The sequence below is a fragment of the Cryptotermes secundus genome, unplaced genomic scaffold, assembly GCF_002891405.2.
Source record: "Cryptotermes secundus unplaced genomic scaffold, Csec_1.0 scaffold1229, whole genome shotgun sequence".
NCBI lineage: Eukaryota > Metazoa > Arthropoda > Insecta > Blattodea > Kalotermitidae > Cryptotermes > Cryptotermes secundus.
In genome coordinates, this window is record NW_019723925.1 from 151,605 (window position 1) to 176,727 (window position 25,123).

The following is a 25,123-nucleotide window of genomic DNA, read 5'->3' on the forward strand; positions in this document are numbered from 1 at the left end:
TGAGTCCCGATGAGGTGAATTTCTTTTTTTCAATTGACCTAATCCTTCCAGCCGCATTATGGCCCTGGGGTCGACACAGCCTCTAACAGAAATGTGTACCAGGAATATTCTTGGGGGTAAAGGGAGGCCGGCGCGTAAGGCTGACAACCCTATGGGCCTTCATGGCCTATTAGAGGGATAGCTTTAACTTTACTTTTATACAGGTAACTTACTGATTTATGTGGGCTGTGACAGCAAAATCAGCACCTGCTACGAGGTTGGACGCATCTTATGGAAACAAGCCTACTCTCATATTGGTTACGCCGTACACTCTTAATCTGGCAAATGTTCTTACATCTCCTGATCTCTCTTTGCGGCGTACATAAGAAAAGCATGGCTTAAGAAGCACCGCAATTGTTTTTAAGCGAATGAAGACAATGACGGACACAATCTCCCATGCCACAGGAACGAGGGTTATCACAAACTGCCATCTCCAGTCTAAGCCAAGCATCATGTCCCACAGATGGTGGGGCGGGGGGTGGCCTTGTATCACGAACATGGCTCAAGGCTGACACTGAAAGTGTTTTTCATGGTCACCAAAAACTTAGACGAACACAGGTGACTGATTACTCCTACTACAGTATGTTGTTATTTGGGTAGTTACAAAGAAATCGTTATGGGGTATTACATTCTGATGTGCTATAGCAATGCAAGAAAGTAACAGACTACAAAGATGCTATCAGTATTGAAGCATGATTGGAATTCGTTCTGTGTTACCCTAATAAGTTGCCAATTCAAGAGTTAACGGAACTATGCTCTACCCTGGGGCAGAGGAGCCTTCCATATTGCTGGGCCGTAAATGGTATTCACACTACCAGTTTCTTCAGGTCAATGCCTCTTGTTGGCCCTTCTCTGGCACTAAGCCAAGGTGAAGACAGCATCTTTAATTATTATCACTACAAATTCTGGGGTCGGAAACGATGCCGACCCGAACAAAAATTCTTCCGGACATGATGAAGACGTACATTTATTTTGCGAGTGTAATTGTGCTCTGTCATGTCTGTTTGTAACACAGTCTGAAACTCTCTCTTTTACTGTTGGCGTGTTGCGGTCTCACAAGCTTCACTGCACATTTCTACAAGGCTAACAAACGGCCTATTAGTTTTTGTGTTTCATAAAGTACACTCGCCACTTTACGAACGCCTAACCACTCTTTTACACAGCATGACTAAGAGAGCTAAGCACGTGACTAAGACCCTCAAAACAGTAACCGTGAAGGATACTGTCTTCTGGGATGTCACGCTGTATAGCCTGTAGTTTACGAACGTTTCGGGGGGAAAACTACCTTCGTCTTCAGGGTCGAAGAGTATATCCTTTCACTCTGAAGTCGGAGCCAGTATGCTCCTCAGAAACGCCAGTAAACTTATCAGAGTACACGGTGTCACATCCCAGAATATAGTATTCTTTACAGCTATAAATGTCTGTAACGCAATTAGGGGAGAAATATCAAAATATACAATAAAAAATTTTATTGTCAAGAATTGAGGTTTCGAAGGAGGTGACTATGAAGAATGCCGTCTTTTGGGATGTGGCGCCGTGTAGATCTTGTGTGAACTGGCGCCACATGCCAGAAGACGGCATTCTTCAAAACTCTGATTGTTACACTTAAGAAGTTTTCACTCGGAAATTTCCCTTCTGTTTATGTCTTTGTTTCTATGCACTTATTACTTTTTCTCCAAATAAAACAGGCAGAGTTTTGGATTTTTTCCCTTGTAAAATGTTCTTGAAAAGTAAAATGACCTGAACGTCGTTATGTCCACATGGTTAATGAAAACACATCCACTGATCAAAAGTTACCATGCACGAATACATACCTGCACTGCATAATGCCATAAACCTATCTTTCCTTATAAAATCAAGCAAATAGGCTAAGTGTAAAGACTTTCATTACATCTTAAGTATAACAGAGCATAAAATAAAAATGAAGTTACTGTGACACAAACAAACATTTTTATTATTCCACTCACCGTGTGTTTTGGCCCACATAGACCATCATCAGGTAACACATGAGAAATATACTGTCACGTGTCGGGGGTTGCTGCGTGACTTAAAAGATGGGTTCTGGATTAGATGAATGAATTTATTGACACCTTATACATTTATAACTAGGGACTTCAGGTAATACAGCACTATCGTTATTCTATACACTTTCCAGTTCACCACTGCACACGCACTAAGGTTCCCAGTCTTCACTAGTCATATCTTTCCAACTATAACTTGAACTCAAACATGAAGTCTTCTTTTCACAGTCTAACTCCTTTCTTGCCATTATTCTGCAACTGTGAACTCAATTCAATTCCAAGCTCATTTCCTGGTCGGCTGGTGTCTCGAAACTTGACTCTTCACTTCTCGACTACTCCAGGAGAGAGAGAGAAAGAGAAAGAAGAAAGAAAGAAAGAGCATCGATTTAAGAAGGTTCCCAGGCTTTGCCCGCTCGTCCATCTGGTAAGAGTAAAGTGAAAATGTAGGCGTTAAGATGATCAGAAGCAACGACTTGAGAGAGTTGAGAGAGAGGGGCCGCGGAGTCGGAACTCTTCCTTATAACAACTCTGCACGGACCACGCGGAAAACACCGTCTTCTGTTGTTCCGTATTGTCTTATGAGTTTTTGCAGATCCGTTGCCTAGCAACAGATGTCCTATTGTTGCGCGCATACGCTCTCGCGGGAATGTACTTAACCAGTTGTTGCCTAGCAATGGGTCTATACATCACAATACAAATGATGACAGAATGCTGTAAACTACAATACCGGTATAAATTTCAAATTTATACTATCAATGTCTTTTTATAGAATTCATCACCATTTGCATAGTTCTCAAGTGTCACCAGATGATATCCTATGTGGGCCAAAACATGCTGTGAGTGGAATAATAAACAGGTTTGTCTGTGTGATGGTAACCCTTGCATTCTTACTTCTAAGCACCATAAACAGGATGCAACACTAAAAAATAACAGAATACACAAGCGAGTCTGTGGAATACAGCAAAAAGATGAAAATCCCTCTTCTTTCCTTGTAAAATTATAATCTTTCATAACTACCCTCCTACAGGTCTTTGTTACTTATTCTTTTACTTTCACCTTCTTTTTTTTTTGGCCGTTTAGTCAAGTTGTTTTACTTTCAGTTGGTTTTAAACTGCATCTTCTATCCACATCAACTGACTCAACCACGGTGACCAAACAACTGACAATGTCTGCTGTCAACATAAGGAAATTACAGACAATTTTGGAAGTGTCATAAATTTTCTTGCGGGCTTTGGCTCGGAAGTCACATAGTTAAAATACAGATTGTTGTCTTCCAGAATGTGAAACAGTGAAATCTGGTGACCGTTACCAGCGTTTTGGAAGAATGGGTTGCCAAGACTGAGGCAGCACCCTCTTTTAAAATGCAGGTACCTATTTACCAACTACACGGCCTCACACCCCAGAAGACATCATGCAGTTACTGCTGCAAGCACCTCAGATTTTGCAGTCACATGTCTAGAACTTCAGAATTATATACTGTTTGAGGGGGAGACTATGTATAGCAACGACATTCGTCTGTTTTGATTGCATAAACATAGAGTATAATTTATTATGGCCACGCCATAGCTCAAGCGGTTAGTTGCTGGCTTCCCACCGTGGCGGCCTGGGTTCGATCCCGGGTCTGGTCAAGTGGGATTTGTGGTGGACAAAGTGGCGCTGGGGCAGGTTTTCTTCGAGTGCTTCGGTTTACCTTGCCAATCTTCATTCCACCAATTGCTCCACAATCAGCGTCACCTATCATCTGGGGCTGGTACAATAGGCCAGAAGTGGCAGCAGTACAAGGGACTTAGACCCACCCCACTAGCAATAAAAAAATATTTATTATTGTGCCTACATTTACAAGTATATTTCTTCACAACTTTTGCCAATGTACCATTCAGATATAACAATTTACGCTCAATGTTGGATCCACCGCCCTCTATAAATTATTATTTTCTTTCGAGTGACCAAAATATTTTTTTTTCTCAACAATTTCCTCGTCTTTCTTCTTTTTCTTCATCTTCACCATCAATTTTTATGTCAGCTGTCTAACAACCACGACAGTCTACCCATGTTCCCAAATTTCCTCTTTCACCTCCTTTGTTTCCTCCATTATTTTTCATTTGTTTCGCAAGATATCTTTCCTAATCTGCTGTTCCCACCTTGATCTCAGCCTTCCTTCCTTCCTTCCTTCGTGTTCATACCCTCTTTGCAATTTTCCCTTCATTCATCCTCAAAACGTGCCCATATCATCTTATTCTGTTATTACATTACAACACTGTCCCATTTTTTCAAAACTTTTCTGTAATGCATTAATTCCCTTCCTCCATTGACTTCTACATTAACCATCAACTGAACCAAACGTTTCTTATTAAAAGAAAGTCTGCATTTATAGTTATTTTTTGCCTGCCTTTACTTGTAAGATTAGATAATCAGTGCTGTGCTGAAACATAATGAAAGTAGAGGCACGGAGAAAGAAAAAACGAAGAGACAAAAGGCTTTTATACTGTCACCTGTTAAGTGACTAGACACGGGGCAGGGCTATGGTGGAAGTATTCAACCCTGCCTCCACACGGGATCTGCTGACTCCCAACTGAACTCTTTTTATACCCATTTTGAAAGGATCAAACAGAAAACACTGTTCCCAACGATTCCTCTATTGTTGCTTACGTATCAGTTGTCACAGAAACTTCATTACCGAGGTGTTGCCCAGCAATGGAGGTCTGCTCTGGCTCTACTATTCTGTCCTTCAGAGTCATGTCACAATATATTACAATGCCATCACTATACACTGGACAGTAAGATGTTAGGCTTGTACAACATTCTTTCATAATTATTTGATCATCTTCAGACTGTGCAGGATTTGACGTCCTTACAGTGGGGGCGACATGTTCCTCTGAAACGTCCAGTGACTTTCAATGGACTATACGATGTTATATCCCAGAAGACAGAATTCTTCATCATTAGATCATTTTTCAATTTCATAAAATGGGGTGCACTGTACAGTCATTAGAACTGTCAATAAAATTAACATTCCTTAATCCTTAAATATTTTCAAATAAAAACTGGCACTCCCACTGTCACTAGGTTCACAGTTCAAACTTGGTGTAATAGTGTTTTGATACTTTTTAGTCTTTTTCCTTTATTCTGAAAAATAAAAGGACGTTTATTAAGATCACCTTGCTGTCTCTCTGTGCATCCCTCCCTGCCACTGCTAGGCAATGGATTGGAAAACACTTTCCCACACAACAATAGAAGAATTGTGCCCGTCCCTAATTTACATGTTTTCTGTGCAGTCTGTGCCCCATCAGGGAGGCCTATGAGATCACCCAGCTGTCTGTCTGCTGTATTCCCATCTAATTTTTTTGCTTTCTATGCAATCCATTCATACCAAAGTAAGGTAGGTGATTAGTCTTTCCCAGAACATCTTCTTTATTAATGTGCCTCATTTTCTGTTGATTAAAGCTTTCATTTTGGCCCTTTATTATTTCTGTATTTCTGTATTATTTCTGGTGCTGACTGATGAGTGAATGAGAACTGCCATCCACCCATGCACACCAACGCTATTGGAATGCTGCAGACAAAAGCTGGTGAACACAATATCAACTGAACTACACCATAACAGGATGTTGCAACACAAAGCTCTATCATGAGTTGTGACAGGTAAGCCAGTAAAGCAATTGGATACATCTATGGGCAGCCAGGATTCAATTTACAGCGAGGGACACTGTGTTGTTTGCTTTGTTTTCAAATTTGAAAATGTTCTGGGCTACACCTAACTTACATCTGAAGGGCATCTGGGGATTTCCCACCAGGGTAAAGATGACCAGAGGACAAATCACTTATCAGATTGAAAACATGCTTAGGCAGAGAGATAAATATATATTTTTACCTTAAAAAGGCCTGTAAACTTCTGTATTATTTCAACTGAATATATTTGAATGCATAGTTGGTTGTTGCACTATGCTACAAGCCAGAAGGTCAGGCGTTTGATTGTTGATATTACTGAATTTTTCACCTGACCTAATCCTTCCAGCCGCACTATGGCCCATGGGGTTAACTCAGCCTCTAACAGAAATGAGTACCAGAGATCTTCCTTGGGGTAAAGGGCAGCAACACGAAAGGCTGACAAACTCACCGCCATCTGTGAGATGATTGTCTAGAAAATGAGGGAGCCTCGAGGTCTCACAACCCTATGGGCTTCCACATGGCCTGTTACAGGGATAGCTTTACATTTTTTNTTTTTTTTTTTTTTTTTGCTCTGGGGTATCTTGTGGTCTCAGGGTACAACACTGGAATTGCAATCAGAGAGTTCTGAGTTCATCCTCAGTCAAATATGTGAGCAGAATTTTCTGTTCATGGACTGAAACCTTTAAAAAAAAAAAAAAAAACACTTTCTTCCCCTCGTGCCTCATCTAGACAAGACCTCCCAGGCAGTGTGTATGGTCAACTACAGTAACTGAAACACAAGTGTTTTATGTAACAACCTAGTACAAGCAATGTCAATAAAGCCTCAATGCAACAGGAAATTGAAACCTTGAACCAAGGAAGAGACATAATGCCTGGTAATTGCATGTTTGTAAAGGATTCATATTGGACACACTATGCAATTCATGGTTGACCTTCCATATTCCTCTAGATCCTACAGACACATTTAATTAAATCTGATGGGAAATAAAAGTCATTCAGAAGGTAAAACTTCTAACATTATTAGTGTTCAATGAACAGATCCACTTCACAGTAATGTGCTGAGAAATTCATAGATTAAATATCACAATACCAGTTTCTAATCCTTCTTTCTTATAATTTATTATTTGGTTGTCAACACAAGCTATTTATAGGTATAATACATGTTACAGGTTTACAATGTTTCAGCCTATTGGCCATCATCAGGTAATATACACGCACCTTTGACTTATCTGCTTTTTCCCCTGCACTGGCCAATGTTCATATATCGGTGTACTTTTGTACAACAATCACTTACACATTACTGTAATATCTCTGTACTTGTCATACCTGTAATGCTTAGTTGCGGAAATATTAGAATGTTAAGATATTGGATATCATTATCATACATCTTATTACAAGTAGTTATGATGCCTTAGCAGTGGTAAATGGATATAAACTGCGGTAGTTTATAGTACTTCTTACGGCTTATTTTGGACTTCACCCATCATCCGGTACGTAAAAGACAAAAGACCACGACGTTTTGGAGACTGGATCTGTCTCTGTCTTCAGGTGGATAGGGAAGGATAAACCTACTCAGTTGTGCCCGCTAGAAAGAGCTAGTCTCAATAACTGGACGTTGTGGTCTTTTGTCTTTTACATACCAGACGATGGGTGAAGTCCAAAATAAGCCGAAAGAAGTACAGTATACACCATCGTCAGAATCCTTTCAAGTCTATCTGCTGTAGTTTATGTTTATGTTTACACACAAAATACACCTTTTATATTCAATGACTATCATCAAGGCATATTAACACTTCAAAATTTTAACATTACAACTAAGATGAGTACAAGGGCACTGCATTAATATGTAAATTAATGCTACACAAATAAAAAAAACAGCCATATGTAAAAATTAGCCAAAGTTGGGAAAAGAGCAAATAAGTCCAAGGTGCATGATCATGGCCGAAAGCCTGAAACATGCAGTAAACCTGTAACATACAGTATACCTATACACACACTGTGTTGATAGAACCAGATAATAAATATTTAAAAAAAAATCTATCCCTGTTAACAGGCTGTGGAGGCCCATAGGGCTGTCAGATGTTGAGGTTCCCAAATTTTCTAGACAACTGGCTCACAGTTGGCGGTAAGGTTGTCAGCTTTATGCGCCAGCTGCCCTTTACCCCCAGGAAGATTCCTGGTGCTCACTTCTATTAAGAGGCTGAGTTGACTCCAGGGCCATAGTGCAGCTGGAAGGATTAGGTCAACAGAAGTGGCCTCCGTAGTCTAGGGGTAACGTTCCCACCTCATGACTCAAGGTATGCAGGTTCAAACCCAGCGGAGGTCGTGGAATTTTTAAGGGCGGAAAAATTCAGGGAACAAGTCCTCCAGGAGGGACTTTAAGCCGTGGGTCCCGTGTCGTAGCTTTATGGCATGTAAAAGAACCTCATGCCTCAAGGAGACCTCTGAGTCAAATTATTAAGGACATTTCCCACCCAACAATAGTCTCTAACGCCTCTGGTAGATGGGGGAAGCATACCACTGAGCCAGTAGAGGCCGAACTCGCTGGCTGAGTCGGGACTGATGGCACGCACCAGTATCAGTAGGGTTTAGAGACTGGTAGAATATCACAGGGGGATGTACAATAGACCACTGGTCGCGGTGCATGGGGAAACCCACCCCCTCCAATAATAATAATAATAGGTCAACAGAAAAATACAATGACCTCATCGGGAGCTGAACCCGTGACCTTCCGGCTTGTACCATAGTGCCTCAACCAACTATGCTAAGGTGTGCCCCTAGATCATAATAAATATAACACACGCAAAATGACGCTTCAGTAAATGTAAAGGCTTTTTTAACAACAGACCTACTTTCAGAATCTCCTTCGCTTCTATCTTTGTGCTTACTATCTCATAACCAGTGTTATGGTTAGGAATATTTTCCTTGTGCTTTTGTCATACAATATAATTTTTCAGCATCAATTATTAGACATCATCAAATGTAAGATGCACCCTGATTTATGAAATTCTAATGTGAAAAGGCTTGTCTTCTAATTGAGGAAATACTGTAAGCTGTCTTTACTTGTACCTGCAGACATCCAGTCTGCTCTCTCACAGTACTTACACTATCCCTAAACATAGCTCCTATCTGCGTTGGAGGGAAGTTGTTGATCCAAAGATTGACAGGTTTCTTATACAAAACGTTACATGTCAGTGCAAATGTGTCCCTGACTTACAAAGTATGAATGTGAGACATGGGGGAAATAAAGTAGTTTCATGGCAGAATTTAAACTTTTGCATGAAAAAATTTCAAAAAAAGCTTCAGGACAGGAATAATCTGTTCTAGGGCCTTTGCTTTTCAAAATCCACATAAAGGACCTTCCTCCAACAATCAATATCTTGTCAGAACCCACAACATTCACTGATTACACTAGAGAAACAATTTCTAGTAGAAACTGCTGATTTCTCTATACTGTCAGAGTTCTCTCTCATGTGAGTATGCGGGACCCACCCACATTCATTGAAGCATAAGTCCATTTGCTAGGCAATGGCCCAATATTCAGGTATCCACAGAAAAAGATTGGTATACACATTTTTAAGGTTATGCAGCCAACAGTGGGACATCTGATGCTCAGTAGCCAATGTCTCAGTAAGCATGTTTTCGTGATAACAAATGATTTACATGGATATGCACAAGCCTATATATGGAGCCATGCATACATGAACAACATCATTCGTCAGACAGCCATCATTCAAGGCAGTTGCAGTAGAAAGGAGAACCAAGTACTAATTCAGAGATTATCCCATCATCCGAAGCACTACTACACAATGACTAATGAACGCATAATAAACTGAAGCTCATTAATGTACTCATTATAGCAACAATAAATATTTGTATAGAAGTATAATAGGTGGTTGTCTCTTCAAGCATTGAGAATCCCACAAGTAAATGGTTTACTGCTAATAAACTGGCCCTAAACCTAGATAAAACACATATAATGAAATTTATACAAAATAATTCACCACAATATCCATTATGCATCAGATATAATGATACCTATGTACAGAAGAAGCAGTAAACACTAAATTCCTTGGGTTAAAAATAGACAATCACATAAATCAGAAAAATCATATTGATCAGTTGGTTCCAAAGTTGAGCGAAGAATGTTGTGCAGTTAGATCCATATTACCAACCTGCAATACTGACACTTTCAAATCAGTCTATTTTGCCTATTTTTGCCCTATAACAATATATGGAATAATCTCATGCGGGTGCTTCATCTGACAAGAAAAAGATATTTACATTAAATAAGAAAACTGTCAGAATCACGGAAGATGTGAAACCTAGGAATCCCTGCACTGGTCTACTTAAAGACATTAGAGATCTTACCTTTTCCGTGTGAATACATAGTTTAATTAAGGAACTTCCTCTTAAATAACCAAGAACGTTTTCAAAATAATTCAGCTGTACAGTGTTAACGCAAGGAACACGCACAATCTTCACAGACTAGCTGCTAAACGCTTATATTTTCAAAAAAATGATGGCAACAAAATTTTCAAAAAATTCATAATGGGGACGTCTACCTACGTCTACATCTCTGCAACTACTAGACAGATCAGAATGAAATTTAGCATTCAGGGTGTCTAAATTTAATATTGCAAGATGAATTTAACCCATTCACATCTGTAAGCACATACATACGAGTATGGTGATCTGAAACCTGCCTATTTCACCAAGAGTGTGTAAATCCATAATGAGTGTATTACATACATTTCAGTATTTCATGTTGTTGCCACTGTTTTCATTGCTCTGATACAGCCCTACACAAATTATATTGCCATCTAGTGAAGAAATTTCTAATCATAATCAGTAAGTACTGTAGTACAGAGAGATCTGTTTTAGTTTGGCACAAATTACTGATACAGTTCTGCATAGAAAAATGTTTCATGATGGGGATGGATGTACATAAGCTCAGACTGTCCTTCACTACCTTTCTTAAAAAAACTGTAAATTATACAAAACTTGTAAATGGCATAGAATGCAGACCTCATTAAGATCTGTAACTCTTACTGGACACATTTTTTTACTATGGTCAATATTTAATGAAATACAACAAAAAATCATTCTGGCAGTACAGGTGCTACTGGGAAGTTCCCAGATTGTTACTGTTGTAACTGTCACATTGAAAGAATTTGTGAGGGGAGGCCAAGGACACACTTCCACGAGCCTATTGCATCAGTTTACCACGTGACACCGCACTGTGAACACATGGTGTTTGCCAGGAGATTTTAACAGAAAATTTGAAATGTGCCACATTGCCACGAACTTTGTTCCCCAACTCTTGACAAACTATAAAAAAGCAACAGTGCATTAATGCGTGTCTTGAGCTACAAGAGAAGGCAAACGAGGACCCAAGTTTTATCTCTAGGTTCATATCGGGTGATGAAAGTTGGATTTATGGTTATGATCCAGAAACAGAGCAACAATCGTCCCAGTGGAGGAGCTCACAATCACAAAAAAAGCAAAAAAGGCACAGCAAGTCTGGAGTTCAACACATGCTCATTGCTTTTCTCGATGTGAAGGGGATTGTTCGCTATGAATTTGTTCCTTCTAACACTACAATCAACTCTGACTTTTACTGTGACGTTCTGGGATGCTTGAGAGAAAATGTGTGACAAAAAAAGACCAAACTTTGGAGCAACCACAACTGGTTCCTTCATCATGACAATGCGCCCACCCACACATCCCTGAAAAGCAGTTTATGACCAACAACATGGTTATCATTCGCCATCCTCTTACTCGCTGGACTCAGCACCCTGTGATTTCACTTTGATTCCCAAACTGAAAATGAAACTAAAGAGACAATGTTTTGAAACAGCGTCTGACGGCCGAAGGGAATCACAAGCAGTACTCAACAGCAGTAAGGAAAATGACTTCCACGGTGCTTTTGAAGCATGGAAAAAAACGATGGGATCACTGTATACGTTCCCAGGGAGACTGTTTTGAAGGAGATGGCAGCCAAAATTGAGCAAGTTAAGCCAGCATTTCTTTTTTTATCTAGTCCAGAAACTTTCCGATTGAATGCAGTACGATATCCATACCATGGTTAATAATCTGAAGCACTACATTCATCTAAATAATAATAAAAGAATTCAGTTCATACAATCTATATATATTGTAACAATATATTACATATGGAAGCATAATGTTAGACTCATAAACAAATGTACCTGAACAGATTCCTTAACATACAAATTAGTAAGAGATTTCAAACGAAATTTAGCAGAAAAACAGCAATTTTTTCCTACCTGACTAAGGCCAACACGGTACGATGTCATGTCAATGTCTATACCAAGCAACATGTCCTCAGCTGCTCGGCGCTCATCAAGAACAGGACTGGCTGGGCGGCCATCTGCAGGAGCCAATAACCGGAACCTGCGCCGAAATTCTGACAATGGCAGGAACTTTGGAAATCCCTGCTTATGGAGTCGTACAGCATCTAGTATCTGTGCTCCACGTAACTGTTGAGACATTTGTAAAATAAGCAATGATTAGTCATCGCTGGTAAATATCAATTGCAGTTGATAGTACACTGTTAAATAACTTATAGTCAGACATTAACAATTAAAAGTTAACCCATAACAGAGAAATTACCATTAAATAAGCCTTAAACACAACAATTATTTTGGACATTTTCCACTGTCTGGAGCTTTTCCAAACACAACATTTCAGAAACTGTTTCTGCCATCAGGTGTGAGGAAGGAACGGTTTTATGCAACTGGGCACACTAAATAGTGCCAGTCTTGAGCACTATACCTAGCACTTTCTAATGGGCCCAGTTATACAGGAAGTGATAAGAGAAGTGATATAGTGCTTGAAACGCTGTATTTAGAAAAATTCAAGACACTGGACAACATCCAGAACAAAGGCTATGTTTAGAGTGACTCATAGCTGGACTAAGCTTAAAAAATTATGTTGTTTAGATAAGCTCAGGGCACCAGCAACCATGAATAACTGCTCAGTTCCAGAGATCTGTATTGAATGTTACCTCTATGTTTGCTATATTCTTTCCAGGAAAGGAACATTTACTACTTCAGCACTAGCACACTACAGCAAAATCTGACACCCTGTGTTCTCTTTCTATCAGTTCCTACTTATTTTACTATTAACCCGTTTCCTAAATCAATTTTACAAGAATTTTACAAATTTTACAAATTTCTTATTTTAATCATTAAGATAAACATGAATGAGAGAACAAACTTCCACATTAAAATATGTAAAACAGATGAGCAGCTAGCCAGTTTCTGAAAACGAATTACGTGACCGAGACACTGACCTGGGATCGCACTAATGGTATATTGATGAGAAGATCATCTGACATGTTGCTTCCAGTCAGGCTGCTGTTTGATTTAAGGGTTCCTGACCTAACAGATTCACCCAGAGCAGCATTATGGTGTGGGAGGAAGCAATGGACAAACTTCAGTTTGGTTCGACGTAGCGTTTCCACTAGGCCATCCTGAAATGACAAGAGAGATTCAAAGTTACAGCTATTCAAACTACACAATCGGCCAGTCAGTAAATTATATGTTTCCCTGAATTTTCATAAAGATTAATTGCATCAAAACGTGTTTCAAACAGAAGCTGCAGATCTTACTCAGATACAAATTTAATGCTATATACCAGTGTTTTGTGTAATGAGCCATTTATAAGATAATTTATGTTAAATTTGAGCTTCATGTAAAGCAGGGACTGCACTTGAATGGTACAAACAGATGACCAGACACTTGATAAGGAGATGAAATTCGGGAATAAAACAGGTATAAATACTCATACTGGAAATTCACATTTACATTTTAACTGTTGCTAAAAAACAAATTTTATATTTATAGATTTCATAACTTGTACTCTTCTCCAAGTATAATTAGAATGAGCAAGTCAAGGAGGATGCGGTGGGCAGGGCATGTAGCATGAATGGGGGAGACGAGGAATGCGTATAGGATATTGGTGGGAAGGCCAGGAGGAAAGAGACCAGAGGGAAGACCAAGGCATAGGTGGGTGGACAATATAGAATGGATCTTAGAGAGATAGGATGGGATGGTATGGATTGGATAGATCTGGCTCAGGATAGGGACCAGTGGAGGGCTCTTGTGAACACAGTAATGAACCTTTGGGTTCCATAAAATGTTGAGAAATTCTTGAGTAGCTGCTGAACTGGCGGCTCCTCCAGAAGGACTCAGCTCCATGAGTGAGTGAATGAGTGAGTGGGTGAGTGAGTGAGTGGGTGGGTGGGTGAGTGAGTGAGTGAGTAAGTAAAGAAGTAAGTAGATGGACAGCATCTTTTCAAAGCACACACTGTATATGGAGAAACAAGGATTCTTCTGAATTAGCTGTCCCGGTTGTGCAGCCATATGGGACAAAGAAACATGCTCAAAGACAAGAATAACAGAATATGTATTTATATAAAATTATGTTAAACAGATTAAATAGGAGTATTTTGATACTGTGACATGACAGTTGAAAGCCAGCGTAATTTATCAAAAAGAGGCAGCCACTGCTAGGCAACACTGTGGTAAACATGTTTGCACAGGAACAAACCAATACACAACAAGAGAGGAATTGTTAGAAGTACTGTTTTCCATGTGGTTCATGCTGAGGCTATATAGCAAGGGCCAATGTGAAAAGTTATTCAGTCGGAGGTCAGAGCTGGCAGTTAGTAGTATTTATTTACACTGTTAGCAGCCACTAACCTAGCAAAAACAAGTGATAACCTAATAACAGAAGAGTTTACATGTGCTGTAGCTGTAGGGACCCGCAGAATGTGTAATCAGTGAGACTGTTATACTTATTTGTAGTTATGAGTCATAAGAATTCTATAAATCCAATTATCGATACTTATCCTGTGTCTAGTCATTTACACGTGACAATGTAAAGAGAAATGTAATGAGGATGGATGACATAAAACACAGCTTCCAAGATCTTTACACATAAAACAATTTTCCTCTATATGACTACATGTATTTTTAAGAATACCACAGTACTAAATAACAATCATTCCATATATATAACATTAGTGTAAACTTCTAATAGGTTCATGATAACATAAGGAACTCCTTATATCAGCAAAGCAGAGGCTGAAACATGCTGGGTTAGACACACATTTTCATATATCTCAAACATACAGAAGTTTTCATGTTGTATATGATCATTCTGAAATAATACATCCCTAGGTTGTGAAACAATTATTATGGAATCAATGTTCAAGCCAATTTCTAACTTGAGAAAAATGTTGCAAAAGAGACAGTGAAAGAATGGTATTTTGATCTCAAAAAGTCTTTCATCCAAATCCAATTGATTAAAATTATGCTTAGAGAATGTCAACACTTACCACAGTGAATTTGACCTGAAGGCAGACAGACTTTCGCTTGATACCTGCAGTACCAGTGGTGAAAGTGCGGCGAATGCTAGATGCTCGCCGAAGAGACTGAGTGCCTTCAATGCCCACCACAGAGCCCCCTAATGCACTGGACACACCTGGTCCTCGTACACTCAAAAACAGTTGGTTCACCTCCTCCCTACAGAAAATAGGAAGTAAAAATTATACAAAATTACATTTTCATCTTACACAGTGAAACGTATTTCTAAGGAGTATTATTAACCCTTCCCATAGTGGACCTGTATGGAGTAATTTGACAGAAGCTAAGTCTACAAGTTACTGTGTGGCTTATAACATAAAATTATTGCCAGTAGCACATTTCTAAAAGAAGTTTATTGTAGTACATATAATAAAGTGCTTAAATCTCACTCCTCAAGGCATTAATGACTAATCAGGGTGCTATAATCATTTGTACTTACAAATTCAACTGCCAATCCAAACCCCATGTCTAGTCACTGGCACATGACACTATTATACATTTAAACTAAAAATTTTCCTATTAACTAACCTAGAGGACTCCTGCAATAATCCCACTGAACTGCGAGCAATGGGGTTCTCTCTGGAAGATTTGAGCCAGCCTGAAGCTGTATATAAGACTGGGTTTGTGCCTTGAAGATGCTGCAGGATAAACTGGTTGTTGCCTGGAGCCTTTCTTAGCAGCAGCTGGTGATCTGTATAACAAATAGTTACCACACATAATACAGAGGAAAAAAGTCAACAAATTTCAGCTCTTCAATTATCCATGACATACCAAATTTTCATGAAAAATCCAGGTTACATAAAGTGGAACTATAAAAATTACAGTCTTCTGGTATCTGATGATCTACAGTTTCAGACATATCTGCTACCCCATTTCTTCAAATTGCCACAAAGTTAGAATTCATACAAGACACAAAGATGTAATATGAATGTGTTAAATTAAACACTGTTTACCCAGGAGAAACCATAATTTTCTTATCACCATGAGAACCTGCCATTTCATATAGTAAACTTCTATGGGGATGTAATACTATATATGATTAGAATTCTTAGCATCATGATAGCAAAGTTACAAAGTTCCCTGTCCTTACCGACAAGGTAAGACCAAACACAACTCCTGGTGTCTATATTAACTTCCATCCTTAAGTTAGAGTAACAGGTTCCTCCAAACCACTGGTAACCCCTGCAAGATTATATGTGCATAGTGTCATATGAGGAGATCCTTGGTTTCTATAGTAACTTCCATCCTGAAGCTAGAGTAACAGGTTCCTCCAAATCACTGCTAACCACTGCAAGATTATACGTGTACAGTGTCATAACAGGAGATTACAACCTAAATTAGATGATGATCAATATGAAGGTTATGGGACTGGAGGTTCTCACAGTGGTGAATATGAAGATTTTCTGGAAGACAGCATCATGTAGTTATGTACTCAGGTGCTAACAGGTAGTTTTTTACATGGGTATTTACATGTGATCTGGTGTACTTTGGTAAACAGGAATCAATATGTGAATCATTTAGTTTGCAGACAGGTACTGATGTGATGCTGTGCAATTTGATAAGACAGGTACCGATATGTAACGATGTGTACTTCGGCAGAAGGTAGATCTGGGTTTGATTTATTTAACATGTGGGACTTGCAAATGACCACCGTGATTTAGTTTACTTTAAACCCTTTAACAAACAGACCTGTCAAATGGTCTCTTCAGACTTGTTTCATACTCAACACTGTCATTCCATGCTTTGTAATCAGTTGACATACCCCTGTCTCCATAATGAGTAAACAGTCTTTCCAGGAACCCCTCATCACTGGCAGAAGGATACACTGCCTCCTCATCCAAAAGCCAAAGTAGGCCCCGACGATCTGCTTCTCGGAGATCTGTTTGTGAAGTGCGCACCATCGAGTTCTGTGAGGTTCGATCTAGCAACGATACCAGAGGACCTGGAGTGCATAGATCCCCATCTCCTCCTTCCAAATTCAGCTCTATATGTTCCTACAACATTGAAAGTGCCCTGAGAGATAAACGTATCTCAATTACATGCCTTGAAAATAGCTGGGATTGTAATCTATATAACATATTTGTAGCATAGAAAGGGAAAAGAAACGGAAGTATGCTTACTAAAGAATAGATGGACAAATACATCAAAGAGCTGGAAAAAATATTTGTAGATCCATATCGAAGAAACTGGGAACAATATACTGACAGGATGAGCTCTGACAGAATTGCAAAAAACACTTCAAAATATCATCTAAAAAGAAAAAGAGATTTTGGGAGATTCTATCGTGTAATATCCACAACAAATTTCAGTAGGCCTAATACTTAAAAGGATGATGATGATGATGATGATGATGAACATGACAATGATGGTGGTGGTGGTGATGATGAAAGTTTTAACAAGGATCAAAGTTTTCAGCCTGACTGTGAGTGACTGGCTGTTGATACCCTCTCAAAATGTTCCAGCATTTAAATATAAAAATAAATGCTTAAAAATATTATTAAATTTTCCTAAGAATACATTACATCTGGTGTTCAACAAGCACACTACATCCACTTCAATCCAACGATACTTCACAACCAATCAAGTATCTTCCTAAAAGAGCATATATCAGATACTGTCAAAGTATGCCAATAATTTAAACACTGTTTTCTGTGGAAAAGATATAGATCAAGTGGGACATTTTGAAGTATGTGAGATGTAAGGTTCTCATGACAGAAATTATGAAGATTACTGTTCTGGGATATTAGGGTACGTATTCTGGTAGGCGTTTAGTGACATTCCTGTCCTGACTGAGGTCTTTTCTAGCTTTCCTCAGTCCCTTGAGGCAAACATCATGACAGTACTTTGATTAGGTACATCGCAGAAGACAACATTCTTCAGAAAGTCTATGTATCTTGTGTTTGTAACACATGATAGCAGCTGTCTGAGTTGAAAATTAGATTTCCACTGAAAATGGGTACATGAACTTTCACTTTGAGACAAGGGGTGTACTGACTGTGGAATGTTCAGAAATGCTGTGGGAGACAGCCTCAGGCTCTGGCTGCTTCATCCTCAAGATAGGAGGCCAGGTAGGCTCCAAGACCAGTCTGGTTTCAGTGCCAAAAAGACAAACCCTGCCCCTCTTTGGAATCACATTCTGGTCACTAATAAAGATACACCTCAGCTGTCATATGTATTATACAGTACTGGTGATCTTTGTCACTGGCTACTGATTAAATGTTTGGCTACAGAATCGTCACTGGACCATTGTTCTATATTTGTCCGTCACCACACACACTGAGGTGCATGATAGCCCTGACCATGCAGTACAATTGTCTTTAATTTAGGGCTTCATATCTGACTTCACATTTTGCTAGTTACAGAATAAGAGAGTTAGTTTGTAAGTATTCAAAATTTTCTCATCAGTATCACATCCGCAACACCTTTAAATCATGAACATAACCAGGGAACACATTACACAATGCAGTGTGAATGCAGTTTTAACACAAACCTGCGTGTATCTATCTTTTGGAGCAACAAGAGTTGTATGATGGAAAAGCAATTGTAGACGTTCTTGTAGGTAATTGTGGCAGAGATCTTCAAATGTTGCTCCACCCTGCTGGCCACAGGAAGCAGGGTTCTGGAAGCCTGGGGAATCCACAACCACCAGCGATGACACTGTATGGATTGGTGTGGATATGGATCTTCAAACAAACAATAGGTACTTCATTTAAATTTAGATTATGGTCTTCAGTCTTATTGCACTGCATAATTTTGAGCAGTTACGAATATTTCGAAGTAACCTGCCGCCTCTACCTAAGCATCTGAAGCCATATACAAGACTATATAACATAACATAACCCAAACCACAATCTAAATTATAATAGCTGTAAAAACCTCAAATCTTCTATATTGATTATTACACACATTAAACTGTAAAACCATCTATGACACAGACATATCATATTTACTAGTTCCTGATAATCTGATCTTGTAAAACACAAATACATACCATCTCACAAATATTGTAATATGAAATTACACATTCATCTTTGAACATTATATAGATTGGACAGAATTACTGCTTCATTTTCAAAAACACTTGAGTCCAATACTCAGTCTCCTAATTGAGGTTTCTTTCCTTCAGTCCTTCAGTGTGATAATGCTCTAAAATAGGTGATAACTGTTGTTTTCTTTATTGCTAGTGGGGTGGGACTAAGTCCCTTGTACTGCGGCCACTTCTCGCCTATTGTACCAGCCCCAGGTGATAGGTGAGGGTGATTGTGGAGAATTTAGTAGAATGAAGATTTACAGGTGAAACTGAAGTACTCGGAGAAAACCTGCCCCAGCGCCACTTTGTCCACCACAAATCCCATTTGACGAGAACCGGGATCGAACCAGGGCCTCTGCGGTGGGGAGCCAGCAACTAACCGCTTGAGCTATGGCACGGCCCTTATAGTTCCTTCTACTTCCTTTTCAATTCTTCATTCATAACCGTTTACCCACTTGACCTTATATTGACTGGTCAGGTGAGAAAGCATAATTAACCCCAAGCATTCATTTATATGAGCATCAGGTAACAAAGAACACTGATTTAAGTATCTCAATATGTAACACAATGATTTCACAACATCCATGAGACAGATTAGAGTAACAGAAGTAGGGAGACTTCAAAACCATATGTTTCTAATGTTCGTAAACATGCAGGAAGGAGTCATTTATGAATGACTGAATGAAATTTGAGCATATAAAAGGATGATTACATATGGTGACCAAAAAACATCAGAAGATTTTAAGGCCATACAACCAGAGCTTAAGCAAAATAAGAAATAACACATCCTGTCTGCAGTGATGATGTAGGCATATATGTCTGAATGTGTGACGTGTCTCAGGCATCTCACCTGTTGATAAGTGCTGCCACAGCATTCAATACCTCTCCATAGAGACCAATGACCATCCCTTCTAGAGCTTCCAATCCTGTGACATCCCTGTCGAGTACCCTTTCAGTAGGTGAAGGGGTCCGGAAGGGAGCACGAGGGGTAGAGGGCGTACCCATTCCACCTGAACTGTGCCCAAACAAGACACGGGCCAGTTCTTCGACTGTGGTGCCTAGAAGACGAGCAGCCTGTTGTGCTGCTTGAGGATTGGAGAAATGCCATCGGCTGCTGTTGCTACCTCCTGCTATAAAGCACACATAACATTTTTAGCATCAAATACTGTATAAGGAAAAAATTAAGTGAGATTTGAGGTTCTCTTGGCAGCGACTATGAAAATTACTGACTTCCGCGATATGAGGCAGTGCAGTCTTCTAAATCATTAATGACATTTCACAAGAAACCTGCTACCTTCATCTTCTACCCTGAAGAGAGAATCTCCCATAAAAATGTAACATTTGATAGGAGAATTTAATTTTAATAAAATGAAGATTTGCAAGATATACAGCATGCATAGGTAAAAATTAGAAATGTATACAACATTTTTACTGGGGGCCACATGGTAGCATAATTGGCTAAGGCACTATGCTACAAGCTGGAAGGTCGCATGATCGAACACCAATGAGGTGGATTTTTTCAATTTACCTAATCTGCCCAGCTGCGCTATGGCCCTGGGGTCACCTCAGCCTCTAACAGAAATGAGTACCAGGAATATTCTTGGGGGAAAAGGGCGGCCAGCGCATAAGGCTGACGACCTTACTACCATCTATGAGCCGATTGTCTAGAAAATGTGGGTACCTCAACAACTCACAACCCTATTGGCCTCCATGGCCTGTTACAAGGATACCATTACTTCTTTTTTTACTTTACTTACAACATTTTAACTAGAAAATCAAAAAGGAAGTACAAATTTTGAAGAGTTAGGTATAAGGGCTGTGAATTGGATGATACAGTCAAACGGGCAAACTTATGTGAACAATCATATATGCCTTCAGTTTCAACAAAACCACCCAGCACGTATATGTAGTGATTAATGCTCTAAACTTGTATCTAGAATATGCTTGATTCAAATCTCGCTCAGAACATCAGTTATCCTGAGGTCATCTGTGGTTTTCCACAATCCATCCAAGCAAATACCAAGAAAGTGCCTCAACTATACCATCACCGTTTCCTTATGAATCTTTTGCCATCCATTATTCACCAACTGCCAATCCATTCAATGCTACATTACCCAAGATACTGCCAGCATAACATAAACCATTAAAAGGTCCATAAAACCATGGAAATAGCTGACAGCTAGAGCACCTATTACCTCTCCAAACAATATTCTGTACTATGAAATTTGTAGGTTAGGAATCACCTCTTAAACACCCGGTATATAAGGCAATGATTATGATACTCAGAATACGACTGTACCTTTAACAGCACCAGCAATCCCCAGGTGATATATTGCAGCCAAGACAGACCAGATAACTTTACTTTCTGCCTCAGAAAAGCCCAGAGCCTGCATAGCAGTGCACACCCGAGCAAATTCCAGCATGGCCTTCTGCTTGTCCTCATGCTGAAACAAATTAGCAAATACAGTATAGGCATGTCAGTGAGTCAATATGATTAACTCTTTGGCCGAATACTCTCTTCTCTATTTTCCTACAATAAAGCAATTTTAAAGTAAATGTGTGTGTGTGTGTGTGTGTGTGTGTGTGAGTGCGCGGCATCTGGTAGCATACTTGGTTGAGGCACTATGCTACATGTCAGAAGGTTGCAGGTTCGATTCTCGATGAGGTCACTGAATTTTTCAGTTGACCTAATTGTTGCAGTCTCACTATGGTCCTAGGGTTGACTCAGCCTCTAACATAAATGAGTACCAGGAATGTTCCTGGGGGTAAAGGGTGGTCCACATGTAAGATTGACAAACTCACTGCCATCTATGAGCTGAATGTCTAGAAAATGTGGGAGCCTCAAGGTCTCATAACCCTATGGGCCTCCACAGCCTGTTACGGGGATAGCTTTACCTTTTTTCTTTACCTGTATACTTGTGTATACAAAGGGGGACCCAAAAATAACCGGAAACGACCTGTTGCGCGCGCATGCTTTGTAGTTACGAGTTGTGCTGCTAGGTGGTGTTAGCTGGGGGTTTCCCGCGACTGTTAGTGAGCTGGCGTCAGTCTGAGTTTAGTGGTTTGTCTGTGGTGCTCTGTTTTGTGTGTGTTCCTGTTATAACCCTTTGGCGATTAGTGAGATGGCCGACCAGAAGGAACAAAGAGTGTGCGTGAAATTTTGCTTTCTGTTAGGGAAAACTGCACTTCACTCTTCAAGTCGCGGCAAACATTCATGCGGTTTTTGGTCATCTCCGAGCAAGTGAGGGACAAATTTTGCAGACACCCGTCTCATGTGCAAACCTTCGGTTAAAATTCGCTGGACCATGCTCCATGAGATATTCCTTTCCTCAGAAAGTTGGTCAATGGTCTTTCGACGANGATGGAAATTATTGACAGAATGAGATCCAAAACTTTGTGAAAATGGTACATTAGTATAAATATTATGTTTTTGGACATTATCCACAGTCTCGTCTTTATCTAAAAACTGTCCTGTTTGTTTTTCAAAACACAACATTACGGAGACTGGATTCTGTCTCTGTCTTCAGGTAAAACCTACTCAGTTGGACTCAATCCATAGAGCTAGTCTCCGGAGATACGGACTAGCTCTGTCAATTGGGCCCAACTGAGTACGTTTTACCTGAAGACAGAGACAGAATCCAGTCTCCGTAACGTTGTTTTCGAAAAAATAAAACAAGACGGTTTTTAGATAAAGACAAGACTGTGGATAATGTTCAAAAACACATTTATATTAAAAGACTGGATCAGTAAACTGCAGTTCCTACTAGCTCCACTAATAATGATACCACCTTTTTTTTTTTTTGTTTTGTTTCAGGCAATACAATCAGCCTAGGAGAAACTACAAGGTAAGGTTCAAACAAATTACTAGTCAATTCTGTGCAAACAGGAGTCAGTAGCAGGGATCCTACTTCTACTTCACATACAGAACATTTATGGCATCAATGATGGTTTGATTTCTATAAAACCATCACAGTGTGGCAAGTACTCAGGTTGGAGATGCAAGACATGAGCCATCATATGTGATGACTGTAAGTCAAATATACTGAATAAGTAGTTTCAGAGAGTTGACAAGGAATGGTATATCAGGCTTGAGGTTCAGCTGGAAACTAACAACTCCTCATCATAAAAACCAGTGTGCTGCAAAATATTACACAGGGTCTGTGGAAATGATAATGAACCTTCAGATTCTACAAAAGGGATCAAATTTGAGTAGCTGAGTATCTATTAGCTCCTCAAGCAGGATGGTTCCACATAGTCACAATTTTTGCTACAGTGAGTGACAGAGACTGAATATTCAATATATCTAGAATGCAAAGCAAATATTATAATTATCAAATTTCCCAGTGTATAAGATATGGCTTTTTCCTCAAAACGGCCATAGAAATTGCAGTGCATTTAGTACAATGGTCCCTCTTATACACTGTGAAATAGAGAAATATTATTAATGATAATATAATATCATAAATAATTAGTGAAATGGTTATTACCCTCTGGAGTGGAGTCATGAAGAGATTTGACTCTCCAGTAAGACTATCTAAATGAAGTTCCCTGCGAAGTGTCCCCTCAACACCAGCCAGCAGTCGGTAGAAAATGTGGAATGTTGGTTCACCCTCTGGCCTCCGGGCAACACGTGACCTCTCTGCCAACAAAACCTGTTAAAGACAAATTCATTATCAGGACACAGGTTTCCAGTCTCCAAAATCTACAGCGGAACCCCATTTCAGTTTCCCACATTTAGCAGAATCCTGGATTTAGTGATATTCCAAACATTCACAAAGTTGTAGCTTTGTAGATGTTTGTAAAATAGACTGAATTAATTCTGGCAAGTCTCAGATGCAAGACCTTTGACACAGAAGTCCAGTTCCTTATACCCACGTCACTATATTCTAAAATATGCTAAAATGTATGACATAATCAGCCTTGAATTTATTCATTCATTTGGATATTTCTTTCAAGGTAACTAATATACTGCACAAGAAAGAAAGGCCATTTATGTATACACAGGCCTCTGAATATGGTATCTAGGCCATTCTGGCCCCTTCCTGCCTGCCTAGGAAACAGATGGGAATCCAGATATTTGAACAAGAAGGCCACAGTGCAGGATTCCATTTTGCTACTGATTACATGATAGTGAAGATGACAATGATGACCACTATGATGTGGAATCCAAGTCATACAGTAGCGCCATAGCTCAAGCGGTTAGTTGCTGGCTTCCCACCGCGGCGGCCTGGGTTCGATCCCGGGTCTGGTCAAGTTGGATTTGTGGTGGACAAAGTGGCGCTGGGGCGAGTTTTCTCAGAGTACTTTGGTTTCCCCTGCCAATTTTCATTCCACCAATTGCTCCACAATCACCCTCACCTATCATCTTGGGCTGGTACAATAGGCCAGAAGTGGCCGCAGTACAAGGGACTTAGTCCCACCCCACTAGCAATAAAAAGTCATAGAGTACACCTAGCATTCCTCACATGAACAAACTTCAAACTCTGACAGAGGTTCCAAATATCAATATTTAAAGATATTAAAGTGCTTATTTTGTTAACAGACTTGCCAGCATCATAAATAAATACACTAATTTAAAGCAGATCACTTAAGCAAACTATGAACTACATTATGATAAAATTAAACCATGGGAAAAACAAACCTGCACAGAGGCTGAGGCTATTTGCCCTGATTGGTCATAGTCAAGACTCAATATCTGTGTGAAACGGGTAGCATTGGTGTTGAGCATGGTCCGTGAGTTGCCAAAAGCCTCAAGCACCATGCTAATAGCATTCAATTTCTCTACAGTCACAACCTGGAACATAGGAAATTCACTGCATTAACGAACAAGAAGCACACTGACATAACTAAATTCAAGAACTTCCTTTATAATATATATATATATATATATATATCATCCATATCTGACAAAAGAATGACATAATATGAAATTCTATAGAATCCATATTTCATGAACTGGAAACAAAGGA

At 39.5% G+C, this 25,123-nt stretch overlaps 1 protein-coding gene across 4 annotated transcripts in view; it reads right to left on the reverse strand.

Moving 5' to 3' along the window:
• The window catches only part of LOC111862186 (unconventional myosin-XVIIIa), a 271,542-nt gene that overhangs the window by 45,412 nt on the left and 201,007 nt on the right, over nucleotides 1–25,123 (reverse strand). For 3 of the 4 annotated variants that reach the window (XM_023847374.2, XM_023847378.2, XM_023847376.2), the window contains 10 exons: nucleotides 24,796–24,948; nucleotides 23,642–23,806; nucleotides 21,454–21,598; nucleotides 20,005–20,284; nucleotides 18,615–18,807; nucleotides 16,887–17,118; nucleotides 15,653–15,815; nucleotides 15,097–15,283; nucleotides 13,048–13,227; nucleotides 12,020–12,232 (listed from right to left, as the gene is read on the reverse strand). In XM_023847374.2, coding sequence (XP_023703142.1) covers nucleotides 12,020–12,232; nucleotides 13,048–13,227; nucleotides 15,097–15,283; nucleotides 15,653–15,815; nucleotides 16,887–17,118; nucleotides 18,615–18,807; nucleotides 20,005–20,284; nucleotides 21,454–21,598; nucleotides 23,642–23,806; nucleotides 24,796–24,948 — 1,911 coding nt within the window. The remainder of the gene's footprint in view (nucleotides 1–12,019; nucleotides 12,233–13,047; nucleotides 13,228–15,096; nucleotides 15,284–15,652; nucleotides 15,816–16,886; nucleotides 17,119–18,614; nucleotides 18,808–20,004; nucleotides 20,285–21,453; nucleotides 21,599–23,641; nucleotides 23,807–24,795; nucleotides 24,949–25,123) is intronic. The other variant, XM_023847375.2, reaches the window with a different exon arrangement.